A 17,155-nucleotide genomic window follows, 5' to 3' on the forward strand; every position below is an offset into this window, starting at 1 on the left:
GGGAACCTCCCATCCTTACAGAGGACCTCTAGAGCTCTGTTAAAGTGACCATCGGGTTCCTGGTCACCACGCTGACCATGGCCCTTCTCCCCCGATTGCGAAGTTAGGCTGTGCGGCCAGCTCTAGGAAGGGTCTTGGTGGTTCCAAACTTCTTCCGTTTAAGATTGATGGAGGCCACTGTGTTCTTTTGTTGTTTATGTATTTTTTGTCTCTTGGGCCCCCCACGGGCCTGGGCACAGTGGCTTCAGCCCCGGTAAGCCCATGCATTAAGCAGGCCCTTTAGATAGGTTACAGGTGCAGCTGGGGCAGCAGCTTCAGCACACAGCATCATGTATTCCTGCCATCATCAAGCATATGTTGCATATAATGAGGAGAGACAAGGCTTATCAGCAGTTGAGTTGAGAGAAATAAGCTAAAGGAAGCACTGTGGAAATATCTAAACTTCTGTATGTGTATTCATATATGAGTATGTCACTTTTAAACTTGTTCATACTCCGTGGGGTCAAACTTTCATTGAATTTCATATAGAAGGGGAGTGTTCTGTTAAACGCTCTGAGAGAGCCACTGTTGACAGTAGTAGAGCTTTCACACGGTCGACATTCAGTCAGTGTGACATGCGTTTTTGTTGTTAGTTTTTCAGGGGCTGTAATTGCTAAGCGATTTCTGTTGGTCGTTATCTCCAGCATTATTTCCTAGTTGCCACTGGTATTTACTGGCAAACGGACGTCATTTGGATTGGAGCTTATACCACGAAGTGCTATAATTTTGAGCCTATATCATAAAAACGACTTCTGTGGCTGAGAGCTCTTTTGGAGAGGGAACATGGCTTCAAATGGAATGGAAAGTATGCAGTTAGCGGAGGACCAGATAAAAATTCTGGAGGAGAATTTCAACAGAGTCAGCAAGCATCCCGACGAGTCCACGCTCATGTTGATCGCAGCTGAAAGCGGACTAACCGAGGAAGAGACAGCGGTGAGTGTTCAATTATGTTCTCGATGTTGTTTCAACAATGAAAATGTTACGCTCTATGGAGAGATTCGTTTTGTATGATGAAAACAATGTTGCGAGGAAATAAACTGCTGAGGATGGGGTGAATTGGCTAGAAACGGCCTAAAATTATCCACACGCATTTATTGTCAAAACTCAAATTAGGTTCATGTGTAATGTGTCTGTCTTTTCAACGTGTAATATAATGTCAACAATCAAACGAATACCTTGTTTATCTTGAAAATGAGCATAATTTAGAGAGTTACACATCTTTGGGAACCTATAGGCTATTGGCTACAATGTTGTTGTACATATAACTTAGTATTGATACATATCTGCACTGGCGCAGGCTACCCCAGTGTACTTTTTTTTCTCACGCACCATTGAACAAATACTATGTAGAAATGTCCAAAGAGAGGCAATTGGTATTTCACTGAATAGGCGTAATGGCGCGCAGATGAGATAATGGCGTTGTTTTGATGAGATATTATCGACCTCTATTAGGCTACGCAAATGTGTAGCCTAACTGTATTTTGTGTTCAGTGGCAACGATGTCAAAAGAGAATAGCGTGATTCTGACAGTGCTGACAGCGCGCGCGTCCAGTGACGGCTCTTTGGTTCGCATGCCATGTCACTGTCCCCAAAATAACGCGAGGACAGTTTTAAAGAGATCATTTATTCATTCCAGAAATTCCAAACATTCTAATAATACATCTGCACAACAGTGGTCCTTACATAACAACGTTGCCAGTTGTCAGTTTTGGATACAGTCACAACATACATTGAAATGAGTCAACGTTTGTTGTTGGACATGACTCTTGACTATGCAATAACCAAGCCATTGAGTAACCATATAGTATGACATAAACATATGCAAAGTTTCGGGGTAGGGCCTATCCTTTGCTTGAAGGCTGGGTCAGTGATACTCCAAGGTGTTGAGAACATGGTGAAGTTATGCAGACACCTCTATCTGATAGCATTCCACTTATGCAGAGGCTAGTTCTTCTAATTCCGTATTTAGGATGCTTGTTGTAATGCACTCTGTTTGTTTCTCCGTCGACTATGCTAAAAGGACAATTAATGTTCAGTTTCGGGGTTCACGATCAGTTTTAGGCTTCACGTACATTCATTTGCTGTTGTTTTGGAGGAAGACGTGAGCTGGGATCATTTTTATACGCACGTTTCAGATACAGTGGTGTGTGTGACAGAGAAGAACGTAACCAAACCATTGCCTTGAGCAGATTTTGTCCGGCACATTATTTGCATGATCAAATGGAGGATCATCAACAACTACATGTACAGATGATCTCTCCTCTGCAAACCGGTTTGGCCTGCTCACTCCGCTGGTGACTGAGTATTTCCATTGTATTTCCATTGAGTGCACTAAGTTGGAAGAAGCCCAGCCAACTTGACTAGGCAAATGCGGTTCTGGGTGAGGTTGAGTACTTGGCCCTCTGACATCATTGACAGCGGATGTTTCGAACCACCTACTGTTGTCTCATTCAGTTTGAACAAAGCACTGGGATGTTTGATAAGTCTTACAGTACACCTAAGGGAAAGGGCACACCCTGTTACCACTCCCTCTCGTGCATAAAGAGCATTTGCAACATGTTTCTACCTCTTTACAAGGTGTTTCATACAGTACCTCATTATTAGACCGTATGTGCTTTCTTAAGCACACTGAGGCAATGGGGTCATGTGGAGTTTCTTGCAGTGATTTCTCTGTGTAATCCATCTGGGAGAACAAAAATGAAGCACAATTTAGCTATACAGTGTCAATTAATACTTCTAGCTATATGTGAATAAACACCCATGACAGGTTTGATATAGGTTATTCTGACCACTTTAGGGCATGGACATTTCAAATGAGAATCATATGTAGGTTTTCATTTGGATACCAATTATTCTCAACTGGGGTATTGCTAAAAAACATTTTTTTTTATATTGGCCCACAATAACAATTTTCACCATCCACGATTTTGCTTAATGATTTGACCATCCGTGAAATTCTGTCATCGTTTGGAATTCCAAGTTGTCAAGAGAATCCACAGCATTGATGGCATCATTCAGATAGAGTGGGGAAATCACAGTTGAGAACGCATTTCACAGTCGACGGCACAGCCAAACCCTGTTTCCAGACACAACTAATTGTCCACAACGTTGTCTGCGTGTGGTTGACTTCTCCCCCAATTGCCTAGCTGGAAAAATACTGCTACAGAAATTCCCTCCTAAAAATCAGTTTATTTGTTTCAGTTGAACATTTAGATGTAAGCAGCCCTGGGTGTTGCTTTAGGAACCTCATCGCCCTGCATAAAGAAAAACACCTAGGGGAAGAATGTAATTTCTTAGGATTATTCATGTCACAATGACTTAATTGAGTTTGTAACCCGCCATGACCTCACCCAGGTCAGTTCAGGTTTTAAACAAATTGACCAATAATAAATGGTATTTGGAACTAATCCCCGGTTGAACAATAGTAACAGTGCCGTGGTGTGCCGTCATCTGTCTCTGACACCCCCCTTGGGCTCTTTTTGTTTGTTTCAGAAATGGTTTAGGCTACGCAACGCACAGTGGAGACAGGCCGAGGGCCTTCCAGCTCAACTGGGATCAGTGAAAGACTGAGATTGGAATGGCGGAGGAAACCTCCCCCTCATCCCGTTGCTCCTCCGACCCACCCACCACGCCCTTACTGACCAATCCCCACTTCCTTCAATCACTCTCTCTCTCTCTTTTGTATCTAAGCTATTTTCATTTACTGAATGTAAAGTGAGTCATTGTTTTTTTGCCAATATAACCGCCATGTTTACATATAATAATAAATAAACATATATTATATTATATTATACATTATGGTAGCCTGCTTTCATACTTCATGTCATCTGTATAAGGGGGCTGCTGAATGCAATGAGGAAGTAGGGTACAATGACGGGAAGAGTTGGCGGGGGGGGGACTTGGTTGTGAGGCTTTGTTTTGTGTGTCTCTCAGCAGGGAGCGGGATAACATTAGGCTTTCATGGGACTATAAAAGATGTGAGGCAGCACTCATTTTACGACAGATTCTACAGAATAGGCTAGCCATGTAACAGGGAAGATGGCAAATTTGGACGGAAAGGCTTTAGGCAAGTAAGCTGAGGTTAAGAGCAAACAACCACCAGCAGGTGATGCCACCTACTTGTCGGTTCAGTTGTCCCAGTTTCTAAATATCTGTCTAGGGGAAATAACGTGAAGTAAAGAGAGAAGGGAGTGATATCCTGCCAACAAACTTAGGGTAATGATGGACTGATTGTGGGAACCGCCTACAACAAAAATATATACTAACTCAGGTACTTCTGGTCCTAATAAAACTCTCCTCTCTGTTTTACAGTGTGTTATAAGAGATAGCTGTGTGGCCTGGCTGCACATGCTGAACACACACAGTGGTATATACTGTTCTTCCTGTCCCGGTCTGTTTTGTTTCCCCTGTTCAGCTGACTGTGTAAAAAAAAGAGTCACACCCAAAGAGGGAAAAACAAGTGTGTTTGTTGAGAGTTGAGCAGCTAACTCACCAATTGCTGAACATTCATCAAGCTCCAGCTGAACACATATCGTCCCACTCTTAAACCATTGCATGCCATCTTATGACTTGTGTTGCAGCTGCAAAACAACTAAAAATAAGTAAACAAACCAATAAAGAAATTGATATTTGAAGATCAGTATAGTAAGATCAGAAAAAAAGTATACCCCACCTTTATTGATATGTGCTGATAGCTGGTAAAGTATATCAGGAAGATAATGCCATACCGCTTGTTATGTCATTTCCGAACCACAATTCAGTGGAATGAAAGGCCATTAAGTGCTCTATAAGAGGCCAATGTGGTGTGTATGGAATTTGAATGGGCCCTGCATTGTCTGTTGCTAAGAGGACTTAGCAGGCTTGTGTGGAATCTGTCACCCCAAGACTGGTGAGCGTCAGAGCCTGGTCCAGCTGGCCCCAGGAACTGACTCCAGAAGTGTCCAAACTGAACTCTGTCCAAGACGCACTTTCCAGGACTCAAGAAGCTGCTAGACTAAGAGGATTCACATGTGCTTCGATGTATGAGCGACAACAGTTCTCACAAGGATGACATTTACTTGTCGATTTTAACTTTATTTAAAGTTAAACCAAAAGGGTCAAGTGAGGATGTCTTGGTTTGTTGTTATCCCTGCATTAGGAGGAAGTGCATGTGTGTGGGGGTTGAAGATGTAGGCCGACCACATATTTTAGATTTTATTTGATCAAAGGGTATTTGAGTGCAGCCTTGAATCGTCAAGGATAATATGAGAAGATCAATCAAGGCCGATAAGACACAAAATGGACCATGACATTTGTTTGCATACTTAACCATTGAGGCAGTGAAGAGTTGATAGGAAATAGATGTGTGCAGACAGCTCTTCATAGGGTTTAAGTGGCTAAATGTGAAAGTAGCTAGTTTCACCCAGTAGTTAAAAATGTGATCTTCATTCAGGTGTTTAAAGAGGGGATATATTTACACACACAGTTTATTACCAATTACTACATCCATAATGAACTGTCTATAAAGTCATTACGGACCGTTTAGAAGCCCTTTATAAAAAGTGTAGTTCAATATAGCGTTGCAGTTCTCTGCCAAATCCAGATCAGTCTCACTAATACTCTGCAAGCGTCAACATCTCATGTAACTGGCGGGATCCAGACAGTGAGACAGCCACACCACTCAGAGCCTATCAGTGTCAGCTGGAGCTTGATGAACGTGTCAGAGCTGGCTGCCACATACAGACAGACAGATAACCAGCAACATAGATCAGAGCTCTTCTGTAGGAACAGGTGCCCCATTGGAAGTGAGTCAACCAGTGGGAGGCACCAACGGTCATGACACTCCTCGCCCTCCTCCACCTTCCACTCTATCCCTCTTTATCCTGCAGTCCAAGGTCGCGATCATTGCTGGCTTATCCAAGATTAGGTCCCAGTTGGACGCTTGGATCTGATTTGAAGTCCAGCCTCCGAGGTCTGTTCACCTCTCCGCTCGGGCCCTACACTCATGGCGGCTCCACCAAACCTCCCGCACCGCTCTAAATCCACATAGCCCCATTGAAAGCTATCGTGTTCACTTTTAGGTAATGCTCACATGTGCCTGTAGTGCAACCGGGATTACGGTGTATTTCAAACAGAGGTCACGGTGCCTTTTGTAAATTAAACAGTGGTCATATAGACTGGGAGGCTGACATTTAAAGCTCCTGGGGCGAGAATATGGTTTTTGAATCAATCTATGAGATTTCACTATCTCCAGGAAAACACGCAAGGAATCTTTACAACAGGTGGTTTTGATATAAACAGAGAACCCAGAATGATTGAAATGTCGAAACACATGGGGATCCTTTTATCAGACCGTTGCTCTCATTTCAAAAGATGAAAACACATTCTTCTGGAAAGAGAGCCTACTGGAGCAAAGCAACCGTTTGGTTTGGCTGTTTGCTAAAGACAAATGTAATGTATTGCTTCGATGTCGTCAAAAAGAGCTCCAAGCAACACATCACAATGCACATGATTGCAAAACCAGTGGGGGGACAAAAGCGCCCGGTTTTCCCATCTCGGCTCTGGCGCCAAACAGATTTTTTAAAAAGCACAAGACGTTGTTTTATTAGAGACCCCTTGAGTACTCTGTGGCCCATTTATTTTGCTTTTCTCAGTGGCCATTTTCCTAGTACATTGTGCACCAACATGGACCTTGACGGAGAAGCAAGCTCATAAAGGTGGCAGGTCTCTCAGAGGGATGTAGTCCTTATTAAGTCCCTTAGGAGCTGATAGAGTTTGAAGTCGTGAAGTTGCTGTGGCCTGACGGGCTCTCCTTGACACCTGTTGAGAATGCATGTTTCAGTGAGTTCTCTCCAAGGATCTAAAAAACTGATTTGAAAGCATACTCTTTCTCACGTCGCATCTTTCTTCAAATTATAGAAAGAAAAAAAAAGAAGTGCACATCACAACAACATTGAGACAATGTTACACATTGGTGCAGAGCATTATTCTTGGTCTATGAATTTAACTGTTTTCCAGCGTGTTGTGTGGGTGACAGTAAAGGCGATGAGCTCACTGGCCAAATGGAGTCCTCTGGATGTCCTCGCTCAAAGAACATTTTACTGTCCCTCAACTTGGGCAGCGAGAGCTGGTCCAGCCTGGGAGTGGTCTGGGCTGTTTTGGTAGCATAGGAAATGTATGTTTCCACTTTCTTCAAAAAAGAAAAAGAAGTAAAAGATGAATCAGTGACTTATGTATGGTTTCCCAATCAAACATGCAATTTGTGAAAACGACCTCAAGCTTTGAAGGCAAAAGGCAACCCCCCTCCAGTTCTGAATAAGTTATCCAAATGTTATCCAAAAGGTACAGCAACAGTAAACCTTTGATACACACCTTTGGCAACACTTTCAATTACACTGAACTGAATGAATAACTTACCTTTCTTTCTAGGCACTTACCTCCCTGTTGCTTTTGAAGTTGAGGTGGTTCGCTTTGGGATTGGCTAGCTGTAGTAGCCGTGGAGTGGTCTCAGCAGTTCTCACTCTGGGGTCTATGTGCCAGATGGGGCAGCTGTACTCACAACACGACGTGTGAGGAGGACTGTGGAACCACAGAGATTCTAATAGTTCTATATGCAAGATCACCATAAAACAAACACAAACACCCCAACATAGCCCTCTGCCCTGAACTAAAACCTCTCATCTTTTCAGACCATTCCCAAGGGAGTGTACTCCACAGAGGCATGAATACAAAGAGGCATATTGTTTTTTATATTCGCTCCAGTGTGCAGGCCTGAGAGTCCTTTCTAGAAGGCTTGAGGCCAAATGTGCGCTGCTGCGCTTTAAGATTTATAAAAAGACTTCCGTGGCCGTCTCTGAATGTCCCAGGGGCCTGACCTTTGGACAATAACCCCTATTATCTCATCATCGTCTCCCCTCTCTCCCAGAGCCACAACTCGCAACTGAAATAACACATGTCAAAATATCGGCTTCTTAGGCCAAGGAGGATCTGGGCCAAGTGGCATGCTTGCGTATACTCTAGTATTTAACAATGTGGACTGGGCACATTTAGTTATAGTCACGTTTTCTTGGGGATTTTACCCCATTTCTTGGGAGCTTCGGGACCTGGTCTTGGGTGTTGACAGGCGGACAACGAGCTCGTACTGGGCTGTCTTGGAGGAAGAACGTAATGTCTTCCTGGAGGAGATCACCTCCTCGTCTTTCCTGCAGGAAAATACAAGCAATTACCGTCCATTTCTTTGGACTAAAAGAAGTCTCATCATGCCAGAGGGTAAGAAACTTAACCTCCTGTCTCAATGGACAATTGAAAGGATTAAATGCATCACTAATGATGCAACGTTTTAGAGGGGTGAATAGACAGATCGGACTGTGTTGAACCTGAACAATTTCATTTCACATTTATGCGAGATATAGATCATGACACATTGTGTGGGTGACATACCACCTCTGTTGCCTGCAGGCAGCACCCAGGCAGCTAAATTCACTTTTCCGTAATCTCATTAGACATAATGGTTTAGTCATAAACTGAACATTTGAAGAATGCCAAATATATGTCTCCTATTTCTAGTAGGTTGGTGAGGTTATGTGGTCAAACTACAACCACTTGGAACACTTGGGCATTGTTTCTCTGTCAAAACCACACAAAAAACGAACTGCAGCACATTAAAACATAAATTCAATGAGCACAGAAACAATGATGGCAGCTTGCCTGTGGCCAAACTGGCCATTCATTCTCACTTACTGGCAAATGCTGCCTTCTTCAATTCAACAAATAGCTTACAAGGCAGGGCTTCCTGAGAAGAATTTTGATTGAATGATTTGTCTCATGTTGCTTGCACGTTTAGCTTGGCAGCTGAATGATAACCTACTTTCTTTTTTTTGTATTATCTAATACAGGTCTGTCTAAATCTGACGAACAGACATTTCTCGATTTCGAATTGACATCTCTGGAGCAGTCACCTCCAATGAGGATGCAGGAAATTGGCAAGTAGCCTTAACATCCCTTTTCACTCTGGAGGACCATTTCCTGCGCTTGAGCTCAGAGCCAAATGTACTGTATATTACGCAAGCTTATGGAACAGACCAATATAAGACTTAGCAAACATTTTCACTGTTTTGTGGTGACACTGCACAATAAAATGGTAATGTATCGAGTATACCTACTTACAGTGCTTTTTTAGTCAAACTGTTGGCTCATACTTTTTTGAGAGTCATCAATAATGTTCAGCTTGGGTGTAATTAGTTTACATACATTACCTCAGGTGGTCCTCCCTTGCTGAGAAGTCTCTTTTGTGCTTAGCTAGGTATTGGATTCTCTCTGTTGGAACTGCACCCAGCGCTGAGTAAGACAGAGGCCATATTGACTCCTGATTGCCCCAGGTAAGCTTTGGACTAGATCAATGAGGAAATCAAATAAACATCTCCACTATGAATGCTAACATATAAACAAAAAAAGTACTTGCTTTAATGTTGTTTTTTTTCTTCCCACTGATAGACTCCTGATAGAAACATGTAAAATGTAATGAGCATATAATTATTTGCAAATACCAATACTCAAAAAGTAGCCTACTTACCAAGGTGTTGTGACCCACACCGTTTTGTTTTCTTTGTGTTGTGCAAGTTCTAGAATCCTACAAGAAATGTTTCATTTCATTATTCCCTGTTAAAATGTATCTTGACAATACAAAAACAACCAACAACTGGACAGTAGTTGTAGTACCTTACTTTTTTTTCGCACATCAGTTTGATCTGAAAGCAAGGAATTCATAAAGAAAAGATGTGCACCTGTTTGATGGACATGATCTGGATTCAAGTCCTACAAAAGAGAGGATTGTTCAGAGAATAATACGCAATTGGATTTAGCCCCTTAAAATTTAAGGATAACATTAAAATGGTGTTCAACATAAACATTTGGACAACATGGTCCCCACCATACGTACCTTTTTTCCCAGATACCATATCTGCCTGATGGAAAGTCATTATAAATGTACCCAGTTGAATTCACCTGCTGGGTCACAATGGTCTGTGTTGTTGCTATGGCATTGGAAGTCCCTAGCAACTTATCACATGACAGGACTGGACTACTTGAGTGTGGCGGGTTGAAACCGGAGAGTACAAGCCCCTTTTGGGAGTGCATCTATCTTCTTCCGAGTTCCGATACAGGATTTCAAATGAAAAGTGATATCGGAGGTCAACAATGACATAAATATTTATGGTTGGCTGTATTTTAACTCCAAAAATAAACATATAGATATTTATATTGGAGGAGTGAGAACTAAATGCCAGCATAAGCCTATAGAGAACAATTTGAGCCACGCAGGTATTTATAACCAGGTTTACATCACCAGGTGAATTAAAACAGAAAAAAGAGTGGGGTAAAAATGAGGTATTTTATGCATAAATGACAGAAACAGTTTGGAGGTCTGTTATAGTCATGCCATAAAAATAATTGTTCCATTGGTTTTTGAAATTCTGTAGTGCACTTCATACCGGCTTATTACTCAAGATTATACCGGTAGTTTTACAAGTGATGAACATGAAAAGGAGTAGCACATGTTGTGCTCACATGTAGATTTATTCCTTAGTGCATGTAAACGCTTCAACCTACTCCAAGGCAAAACATTGTTCGCCAAATGCCCAGACACAAGTGAAAAATGATACTTTGAAATTATTCAGTTTGCTTTGTTTAATTAAATATCACATCGGTTTTAAGAAAATATAACTATGAAGCAAGGTCCCTTTAAGACGATATAGTCAATACATCACGTTCCTATGCAATATAAACAAAAATAATCCCATGTACAACAAAAAGGTCTTCAACATACTACCTAACAGACATTTGTCTAAAATGAACCTGCATTATGCTCTGCAAGTTGTACATAACTCTACGAGAATAATATTTGATAACAACAAAGCATTATCAATTCAATCCCTATAGGTAAGGATGTTGAGACCATCCTTGAATTATTGTGTCTGAGAGTGAAAAACTACAGAGGCAAGTAAATGATAAAACTCTGTGCTATTGTTCATTTGTGCTAATGCAATTGCCAGTGAATGAGTTTGACCAAAAGAACCTTGTCAGCTTATGGCTTCTTTGGATGTGAATGAGGCCTTTCACTATCATGCAGTCTGTCAGTAGAGATTGTAGCTAGTGCTATCAAAACAAATGAAGGCAAGCCAGGAGGGGGTGAAACTAAACTAACCTATCACCTCTCAGCCAGTGGGACATTCATAGCTGATGACTAGATGGTGAGTCTATCTACCATCCTGCACCATTTGAATGATCAGGTCCCGTGCGTCCTGCACAGCAGAATTCACCCCGGTGTCCCACTTCCTTACATGGGTGCCGATGAGGAAGAGCTTGCGCTGGTCCCCCACCTCCTCCAGGGACAGGGCTTCATGGAGTGTTGTGATACTGCAGGCCCCCTGGTTATCCTGGAGGTAAGGGGAATAACGGGAACAAACCCAAGGTGAGACACTGGAGCAGGTGCAGTATCTCACAAGGATGAAAAAGAGGCGACGAGGAAAGGAAACGCCACAAGACTAATGCAATGCAACTCTTGGCTCGTTCTCACGTCTGTCCTGGGTTCCTCACGTCCTTCCTCATCTCATTCTTAAAATTCTTGAAAAAGATCCAAGGTTACTCCCCTCTGACACTCCCCTTCAACGCGTTTTGAGAAGGAGGCGAGGAGAGAAGACGTGAGGAATCAAGGAAAGACAATTGAGATGCAAGCCCTAAATCAGTATGTCAGTCTCACCTGCTTGTTGGCTAGTACCACTAAGGGAAGGTAGAGGTCGGTTTCGAGCAGCTCGTGGAGATGCTTCTTAGCCAAAGGGAACTGGGCGGCGTTGGAAGAGTCCACCACAAATACGAGCACCATAGCCTTGCACATGTACCTCTTCCAATAGGGCTGCAGATTCTCTGTGCCACCAACTACAAAAGATGGCATGTTTTTAGTTAATTTCTTCACCATAAGGTATCAGAGCAGTAAGTCATTTTTTAACATTTATTAAACACAAGAAAATACTATGAATGCATATCGAGTGATGAACTCATGTTGGTCCTTCATATCATGGTCATCCAGATAATCAGTAACTGTACTCAATATTTTCATGTGCAAGTTGCATTTACTTTCTAGGAACTCAATCTGCAGGTCCTCTCTATTGATGGAGACGGCATTGAACCCCTGTGTTGGGGTCACATCCTGCTCCAGACTCCCCGAGGCAAAGCAGTGAAGCAAGCTGGTCTTCCCTGCCCCTTCGAGGCCAAGCACCAGGACTTGCTTTCCCGTGGCCTTTGTCTAAGATGGCACATAATAATAAAAGCACATCCAGATACACAAGTTAACACAACCCGGATAATAATATATTTAAACATTGCATATTAATACTTTTCTGTAATTGCTGATCCGGAATCATGTGTTATGTGAACATTTATAATGCTTGGGCCATCGTACTGGTCATTGCAAATAGTGAACCATCGATTTAAGCCCACAATTAACTTTTATTGCTTCATCTTTACTTCAGCCTTAGTTTTCTATCACATAGAAGTCAAAGAGACTGAAAAATTGAACTGTCACATTACAACAGCATGTGGTCAATTCGAGCTAACCAATGCCTGAGTAAGAATAGACCAGTGCATGATAAAACAGTGCGGCAAGATTATAATGTCAAGTAAAGACTTGGACCTAGCTACAGTTTGTACACCAGATGTGTGATAATTATGTTTCCTTTACTGGGTGTTACAGGTTAGATTATACAAAACGCCATTAATTATCCTGCTGGCTAAAACAGTACAGAAGAGTTGAGCATGGTTCAGTGTGTATGTGTTGCGCTCGTTCACCGAGTTGTAAAGGCAAGCAGAGCAGAAACGGGATACTTTTTAGTTGACCGATGTGGCTGGCAAGGTAACTGCGGTTGAACTTTTAACAGGAAAAAAACTCGTGTTTTTTTGCAGTGCTGAGCTAGTATTGTAACTGACATGTAACGTTTCATCCCCTCAACTGACGTGAATGAATTAGCTACGTTAGCTATTAGCTAGGACAGCCAGGTCAGCTCTAACCTCTAGCTATCTGTCAGATAGATAGTAATAATAGCCACCTCATATAGCTAACAGGAGTTGTTTGTATAGACATGTTTTGTAGCCTTTGTTTGGTCCCGTTTCAACAGGAGTAAATTAACTTGGCTAGCCAGTTGATGTACAGATAAGAGAGAGCTGGCCAAAAGTTGGCTAAAGTTAGCTATTATTTTTTGCCTCAATCACACTAGACCTGAATCAAATGATGGAACCATCAGCCAAACGATTGAAGATTTATATTCTGGCATTTTTTTCAGTGCAATGTATGTTTTTATTAGTCATTATGGCAATGTAATGTTATTGATCTGTCAGTTCCCGAGCTAATTCCCTACTTTTCACACTTACACAGTAATAAACCGCTATAAGGTTAAAGGATTCACTGTCATGGTGCACAGTAGAGGTCTGCTTCTTCATTCCGCTCCCGCCCCCATCCGCAGCTTTTCATACCGGAATCCGCGTCAGCTGTTGGCTTTCTGTCTGACTCCCACCCGCTACCCCAAGAACTGGTCCCAAACCCAACTGCAGTCCCGCAATGTTATTTTAGGCGTATGTGACGCAGCTCACATGCCAGCCATGGTCCCATGAATTTTGCGCCCTATAGGGAATATCAAATGCAAAAATTACTTAAGAAATTGTTTAAATTCCTAGAGATTCTTATATTAGACTATCTGTATTACTGGGCTATATCGGCCAATATGCTAGATGTAGTTTGAGGAGAGCAGAGTACGAAAGACTTCCACATTCTCTTGAGTTATTTTCATAGTTCCCTTTTAGGAGTGGGAAGATTTTCAGACTGAGAAATATGGGTGACCAATATTTAGGCCTATTTCGAGGCAACAGAGTAAGCTATTCAGGAAGTACATTTCCTTGGAAAGATAACTGCCCGTGCTTCTCCGTCCATGTATAGGCTATAGCCTACTCTATTTAATTGAGACCACACCTGATCTCACAGGTATGTCTACTGAACTGGATGCAGCAAGAATGATGACAGCGACACGTACTACATTTTTCATAGGCCTATAGGATATAGCCTAGCTTTTAGGAGGACACTTTGCAGGCAGAGACAAATAAATGGTTAATAAATCATTATTGAAAATGAAAAGGTGCAATGCTCGCTCACCATTGTAGCCTAACTAATGTGCGAGTTGTGCCTTTTCTTTTTCAATGAGGATTCCATTTTTTGATTGCACGTCGACTCACATTGAGCAACCCTCCTTTACTCCATTATCAAGCCTATTTATTTACAGACAATTTAGTAAACTACAGTCTAATCATATTTAAGTTAATTTCATATTTAAATTAACTGCCACGTAATTCCCCACCCATGCATGCAGCTTACTCTATTTCACACATACTAAGCGTACTTGAACTCTCATTATCAACTAGGAGAGGTAGGCCACTTAAGAATGGCAGGACCTTGAAGCAGCGAATTCTGTGTGTGTGTGAATAATGCGAAAAATGTGATTTTAATACAATAGGTAGGCTGACTCATACAAAGCAGAAAGACGACCGTTTCCAAATCATCGGTGGATACAAAAACGCTTTCATCCAAAAGTCATCCGTCTGACCGCCCACAGAATGAAAAATGCAGACCGTGCCACAATGATCTCCGACGGGGCCTGCAGGTCCCGTGGGATGGCAGACCTTGAGTGCACAGTCAGTACACAACACTGCTCACCATGTCTTAGTAGGATCAGATGGTGACAGGGGTCCCAGCAGGGTCACACAGCCAGGGTAGAACAGTCTACAGAGCTCAGGTGAATTCCGCAGTATATTAACAATATCAGTGAATGATACAAAGTTCCATCTTATATTGATGGGCATAGCTACAAAACAGCAGTTTAAGCTTAAAGCTACAGTCTAGGATCTGGGAATAATGGTAATTTACATTATTGGATCATTTATTCTATTCTTAGATAATATACTGTATAAATGTACACTAAGGTAATTCTTTGCTATGCTTCATCTTTTATTGATTTATTTTTACCTTTATTTAACTAGGCAAGTCAGTTAAGAGCACGGATCAGATGGTGACAGGGGTCTCAGCAGGGTCAAACAGCCAGGGAAGACCAGTTTGTGATGGAGCGGAGGTGAATTTTAAACCAATAGTCTAACAACCAATACAGACTTTTGATTGTTTTTATTAAGACATCCTCAATATCAAATTTCAGCCAGACCGACCAGCCAGCCTGCACAACTGACCCACACCAGTCTAACTCAACTCTCTCCCAACACAATTTCCTTCCCAGTTCCCACCATTCATTTTTTTCAATTCCCAAGGAAAATGTTTGAAAATAAAATATAAAATATTGACCTAGTTCAGTCTTATCACTTAAACATATTTAATAATGACCTCTCACCTAGCGTGATAACTGTGGGCATTTTTTTTATTACGTTTTGTTCAAATAGAGAAAGCATATTCGATTATGTAAAAATGCAGGAAATTAGCTTTAGATGCCCCCAAAAGTTCCGCCAGGTTATGCCCTCCCCCACTTCTAAAACCAAAGTGGCGCCCTTGTATATAGATATATTGCCTATCTGTGGACCCTATTTGTTATAAACTGCACAGAATATTTGCCTCTAGTTTACAAGTCTCTAGTTTCAAAAGTCTAACTTGTTTAATATCTTCACAAGTACTTTTCTGTGGCGGTGAGGTAATTTCCAATAGCAACCACAAACATCCGTCAAGTAGGCGTGCCTCAAAATAGACATTTCGTAAGCATAATACGAACAAAAAGTACCTCTGTTACGATTGTTGGTGTTTGCTGTGCGGCTTCTGGTGCTTTTTGTGCAGTTTTTTTCCTAGTCTGCTTTCCTATTTTCTCTGGTTCTTGCTTTGGCTTTTCCCCCGAAGACGCATAAGTCCAGATGACATACGCAACTCCTCCGGTTACTGCAAGAGCAAGACCCACGACCGCAGCTTCTCTGACAACAGGCATGTTCGAAACAATGTTAGGAAATCTCGGAGAACTGTTTCACATGTCTTTATACATCGTGATAATCGTTACCTATCAATAAGTTTGCACCCCCCCAGTTACAACAAGTAGATTAAGTTCTCAATGCGATCGATAGGGGATATCCGGGGGCTTAGAGCACACAGGAAGTAACGTTAAAGCGCATACAGAAAATAATGTTTGCAGGAGCTAGAATAGATGAATATATAGAGATACAATATAATACATTTTCTAAATAAAAAACCATCAAACGCAAGACATGAACGTTCTACAATGCAGCCAGTCACTGCTACATTACACTCGAACTGCCGAGAAGACTTAATCTTCTCGAGAGTTGTTTCGGCTCATCAGTTTGATTGACATGTAGAGACTTTATACAAGTACCTTCAAGGGGGCGTATGGCTGCGTTTACACAGGCAGCCCAATTCTGATATTTTTACATAAGATCTTCTTCAGAGCTGATCTGTTTGGTCCAATTGGTGAAACAATAACCGAATTCAGCTGCCTGTCTAAACGCAGTAGTAGCATCACAATTTAAAAGATAGGACTGAAAAATAACATATAGAAAATCAGCAACATGAATGATGCAGCTAAATTATTTTTTCTTGTTTGCATTTCCATAGTAAGTCCACCAGGCAGCGCTTGATATCAAAGAGGGAACACTGCGTACAATGCTGATGAACAATGCTGATGAGATGCTCAATGATCAAAAAACAGGGTAAAAACTAATGACAAATATACACTAGACTGACAGGGAGGGTTGTGTTGAAGCCACCCTGCTTCCATTTTAGCACGAAATTGGTAAAAAAAAAAAACATGTTAGAAGCTTTAGAAATGCATTTATTCATCTCTACATTTGTTTTTTTTACATGTTTATTTTAGTAGACACCTTTAATGCATACTTATATTACACTGTGAGCTAAACATAAAAATATATTTTAAAATCCTTTATGGCAATTTTTTTTAAATTACTAATGTTACTGTCCCCACTACAACAATACATGTATTTTTGTCCTTGAAACATTGAATTGAAATACTGTAGAATTCCATTTAATTCCTTTGAAGGACTGCTTCTTCTGAGAGTGCCAATATGTCTGACCGGTGGCTTC

The 17,155-nt window shown here is 41.5% G+C and overlaps 3 protein-coding genes across 3 annotated transcripts; 1 reads left to right on the forward strand and 2 right to left on the reverse strand.

The window, feature by feature from the left end:
* The first annotated feature begins 474 nt into the window (after positions 1-474).
* On the forward strand, positions 475-3,832 carry LOC118363546 (homeodomain-only protein-like). Its single transcript, XM_035744515.2, has 2 exons — positions 475-972; positions 3,532-3,832. The coding sequence occupies exons 1-2, from the start codon at positions 823-825 to the stop codon at positions 3,607-3,609; spliced, it is 228 nt and encodes a 75-aa protein (XP_035600408.1). The 5' UTR covers positions 475-822; the 3' UTR covers positions 3,610-3,832.
* A 1,259-nt stretch (positions 3,833-5,091) lies between these two features.
* LOC118363547 (testicular haploid expressed gene protein) lies at positions 5,092-10,189 on the reverse strand. The gene is made up of 8 exons (XM_035744516.2): positions 9,956-10,189; positions 9,801-9,831; positions 9,590-9,646; positions 9,273-9,407; positions 8,097-8,219; positions 7,455-7,596; positions 7,073-7,207; positions 5,092-6,837 (listed from the first exon to the last, which is right to left on the reverse strand). The coding sequence occupies exons 1-8, from the start codon at positions 9,993-9,995 to the stop codon at positions 6,727-6,729; spliced, it is 774 nt and encodes a 257-aa protein (XP_035600409.1). The 5' UTR covers positions 9,996-10,189; the 3' UTR covers positions 5,092-6,726.
* A 494-nt stretch (positions 10,190-10,683) lies between these two features.
* Positions 10,684-16,336, reverse strand: LOC118363548 (ADP-ribosylation factor-like protein 9). Its single transcript, XM_035744517.2, has 4 exons — positions 15,834-16,336; positions 12,148-12,316; positions 11,774-11,949; positions 10,684-11,450 (listed from the first exon to the last, which is right to left on the reverse strand). The coding sequence occupies exons 1-4, from the start codon at positions 16,029-16,031 to the stop codon at positions 11,271-11,273; spliced, it is 723 nt and encodes a 240-aa protein (XP_035600410.1). The 5' UTR covers positions 16,032-16,336; the 3' UTR covers positions 10,684-11,270.
* Positions 16,337-17,155: the final 819 nt, after the last annotated feature.

This window comes from Oncorhynchus keta, chromosome 30, assembly GCF_023373465.1.
Source record: "Oncorhynchus keta strain PuntledgeMale-10-30-2019 chromosome 30, Oket_V2, whole genome shotgun sequence".
Classification (NCBI taxonomy): domain Eukaryota; kingdom Metazoa; phylum Chordata; class Actinopteri; order Salmoniformes; family Salmonidae; genus Oncorhynchus; species Oncorhynchus keta.

What these genes read in the sequence shown, in the direction of transcription:
- LOC118363546 (XM_035744515.2), top strand. Translation starts at nt 823, where the DNA reads ATGGCTTCAAATGGAATGGAAAGTATGCAGTTAGCGGAGGACCAGATA. An exon ending in TAACCGAGGAAGAGACAGCG is followed by an intron (nt 973 to 3,531) that starts GTGAGTGTTCAA and finishes TGTTTGTTTCAG; the next exon opens with AAATGGTTTAGGCTACGCAA.
- LOC118363547 (XM_035744516.2), bottom strand. Translation starts at nt 9,995, where the DNA reads ATGACTTTCCATCAGGCAGATATGGTATCTGGGAAAAAAG. An exon ending in CGAAGCTCCCAAGAAATGGG is followed by an intron (nt 7,597 to 8,096) that starts GTAAAATCCCCA and finishes GTGGTTCCACAG; the next exon opens with TCCTCCTCACACGTCGTGTT. An exon ending in ACTTCAAAAGCAACAGGGAG is followed by an intron (nt 7,208 to 7,454) that starts GTAAGTGCCTAG and finishes TCTTTTTTGAAG; the next exon opens with AAAGTGGAAACATACATTTC.
- LOC118363548 (XM_035744517.2), bottom strand. Translation starts at nt 16,031, where the DNA reads ATGCCTGTTGTCAGAGAAGCTGCGGTCGTGGGTCTTGCTCTTGCAGTA. An exon ending in CACCAACAATCGTAACAGAG is followed by an intron (nt 12,317 to 15,833) that starts GTACTTTTTGTT and finishes GTGCCATCTTAG; the next exon opens with ACAAAGGCCACGGGAAAGCA. An exon ending in TGGTACTAGCCAACAAGCAG is followed by an intron (nt 11,451 to 11,773) that starts GTGAGACTGACA and finishes CCTTACCTCCAG; the next exon opens with GATAACCAGGGGGCCTGCAG.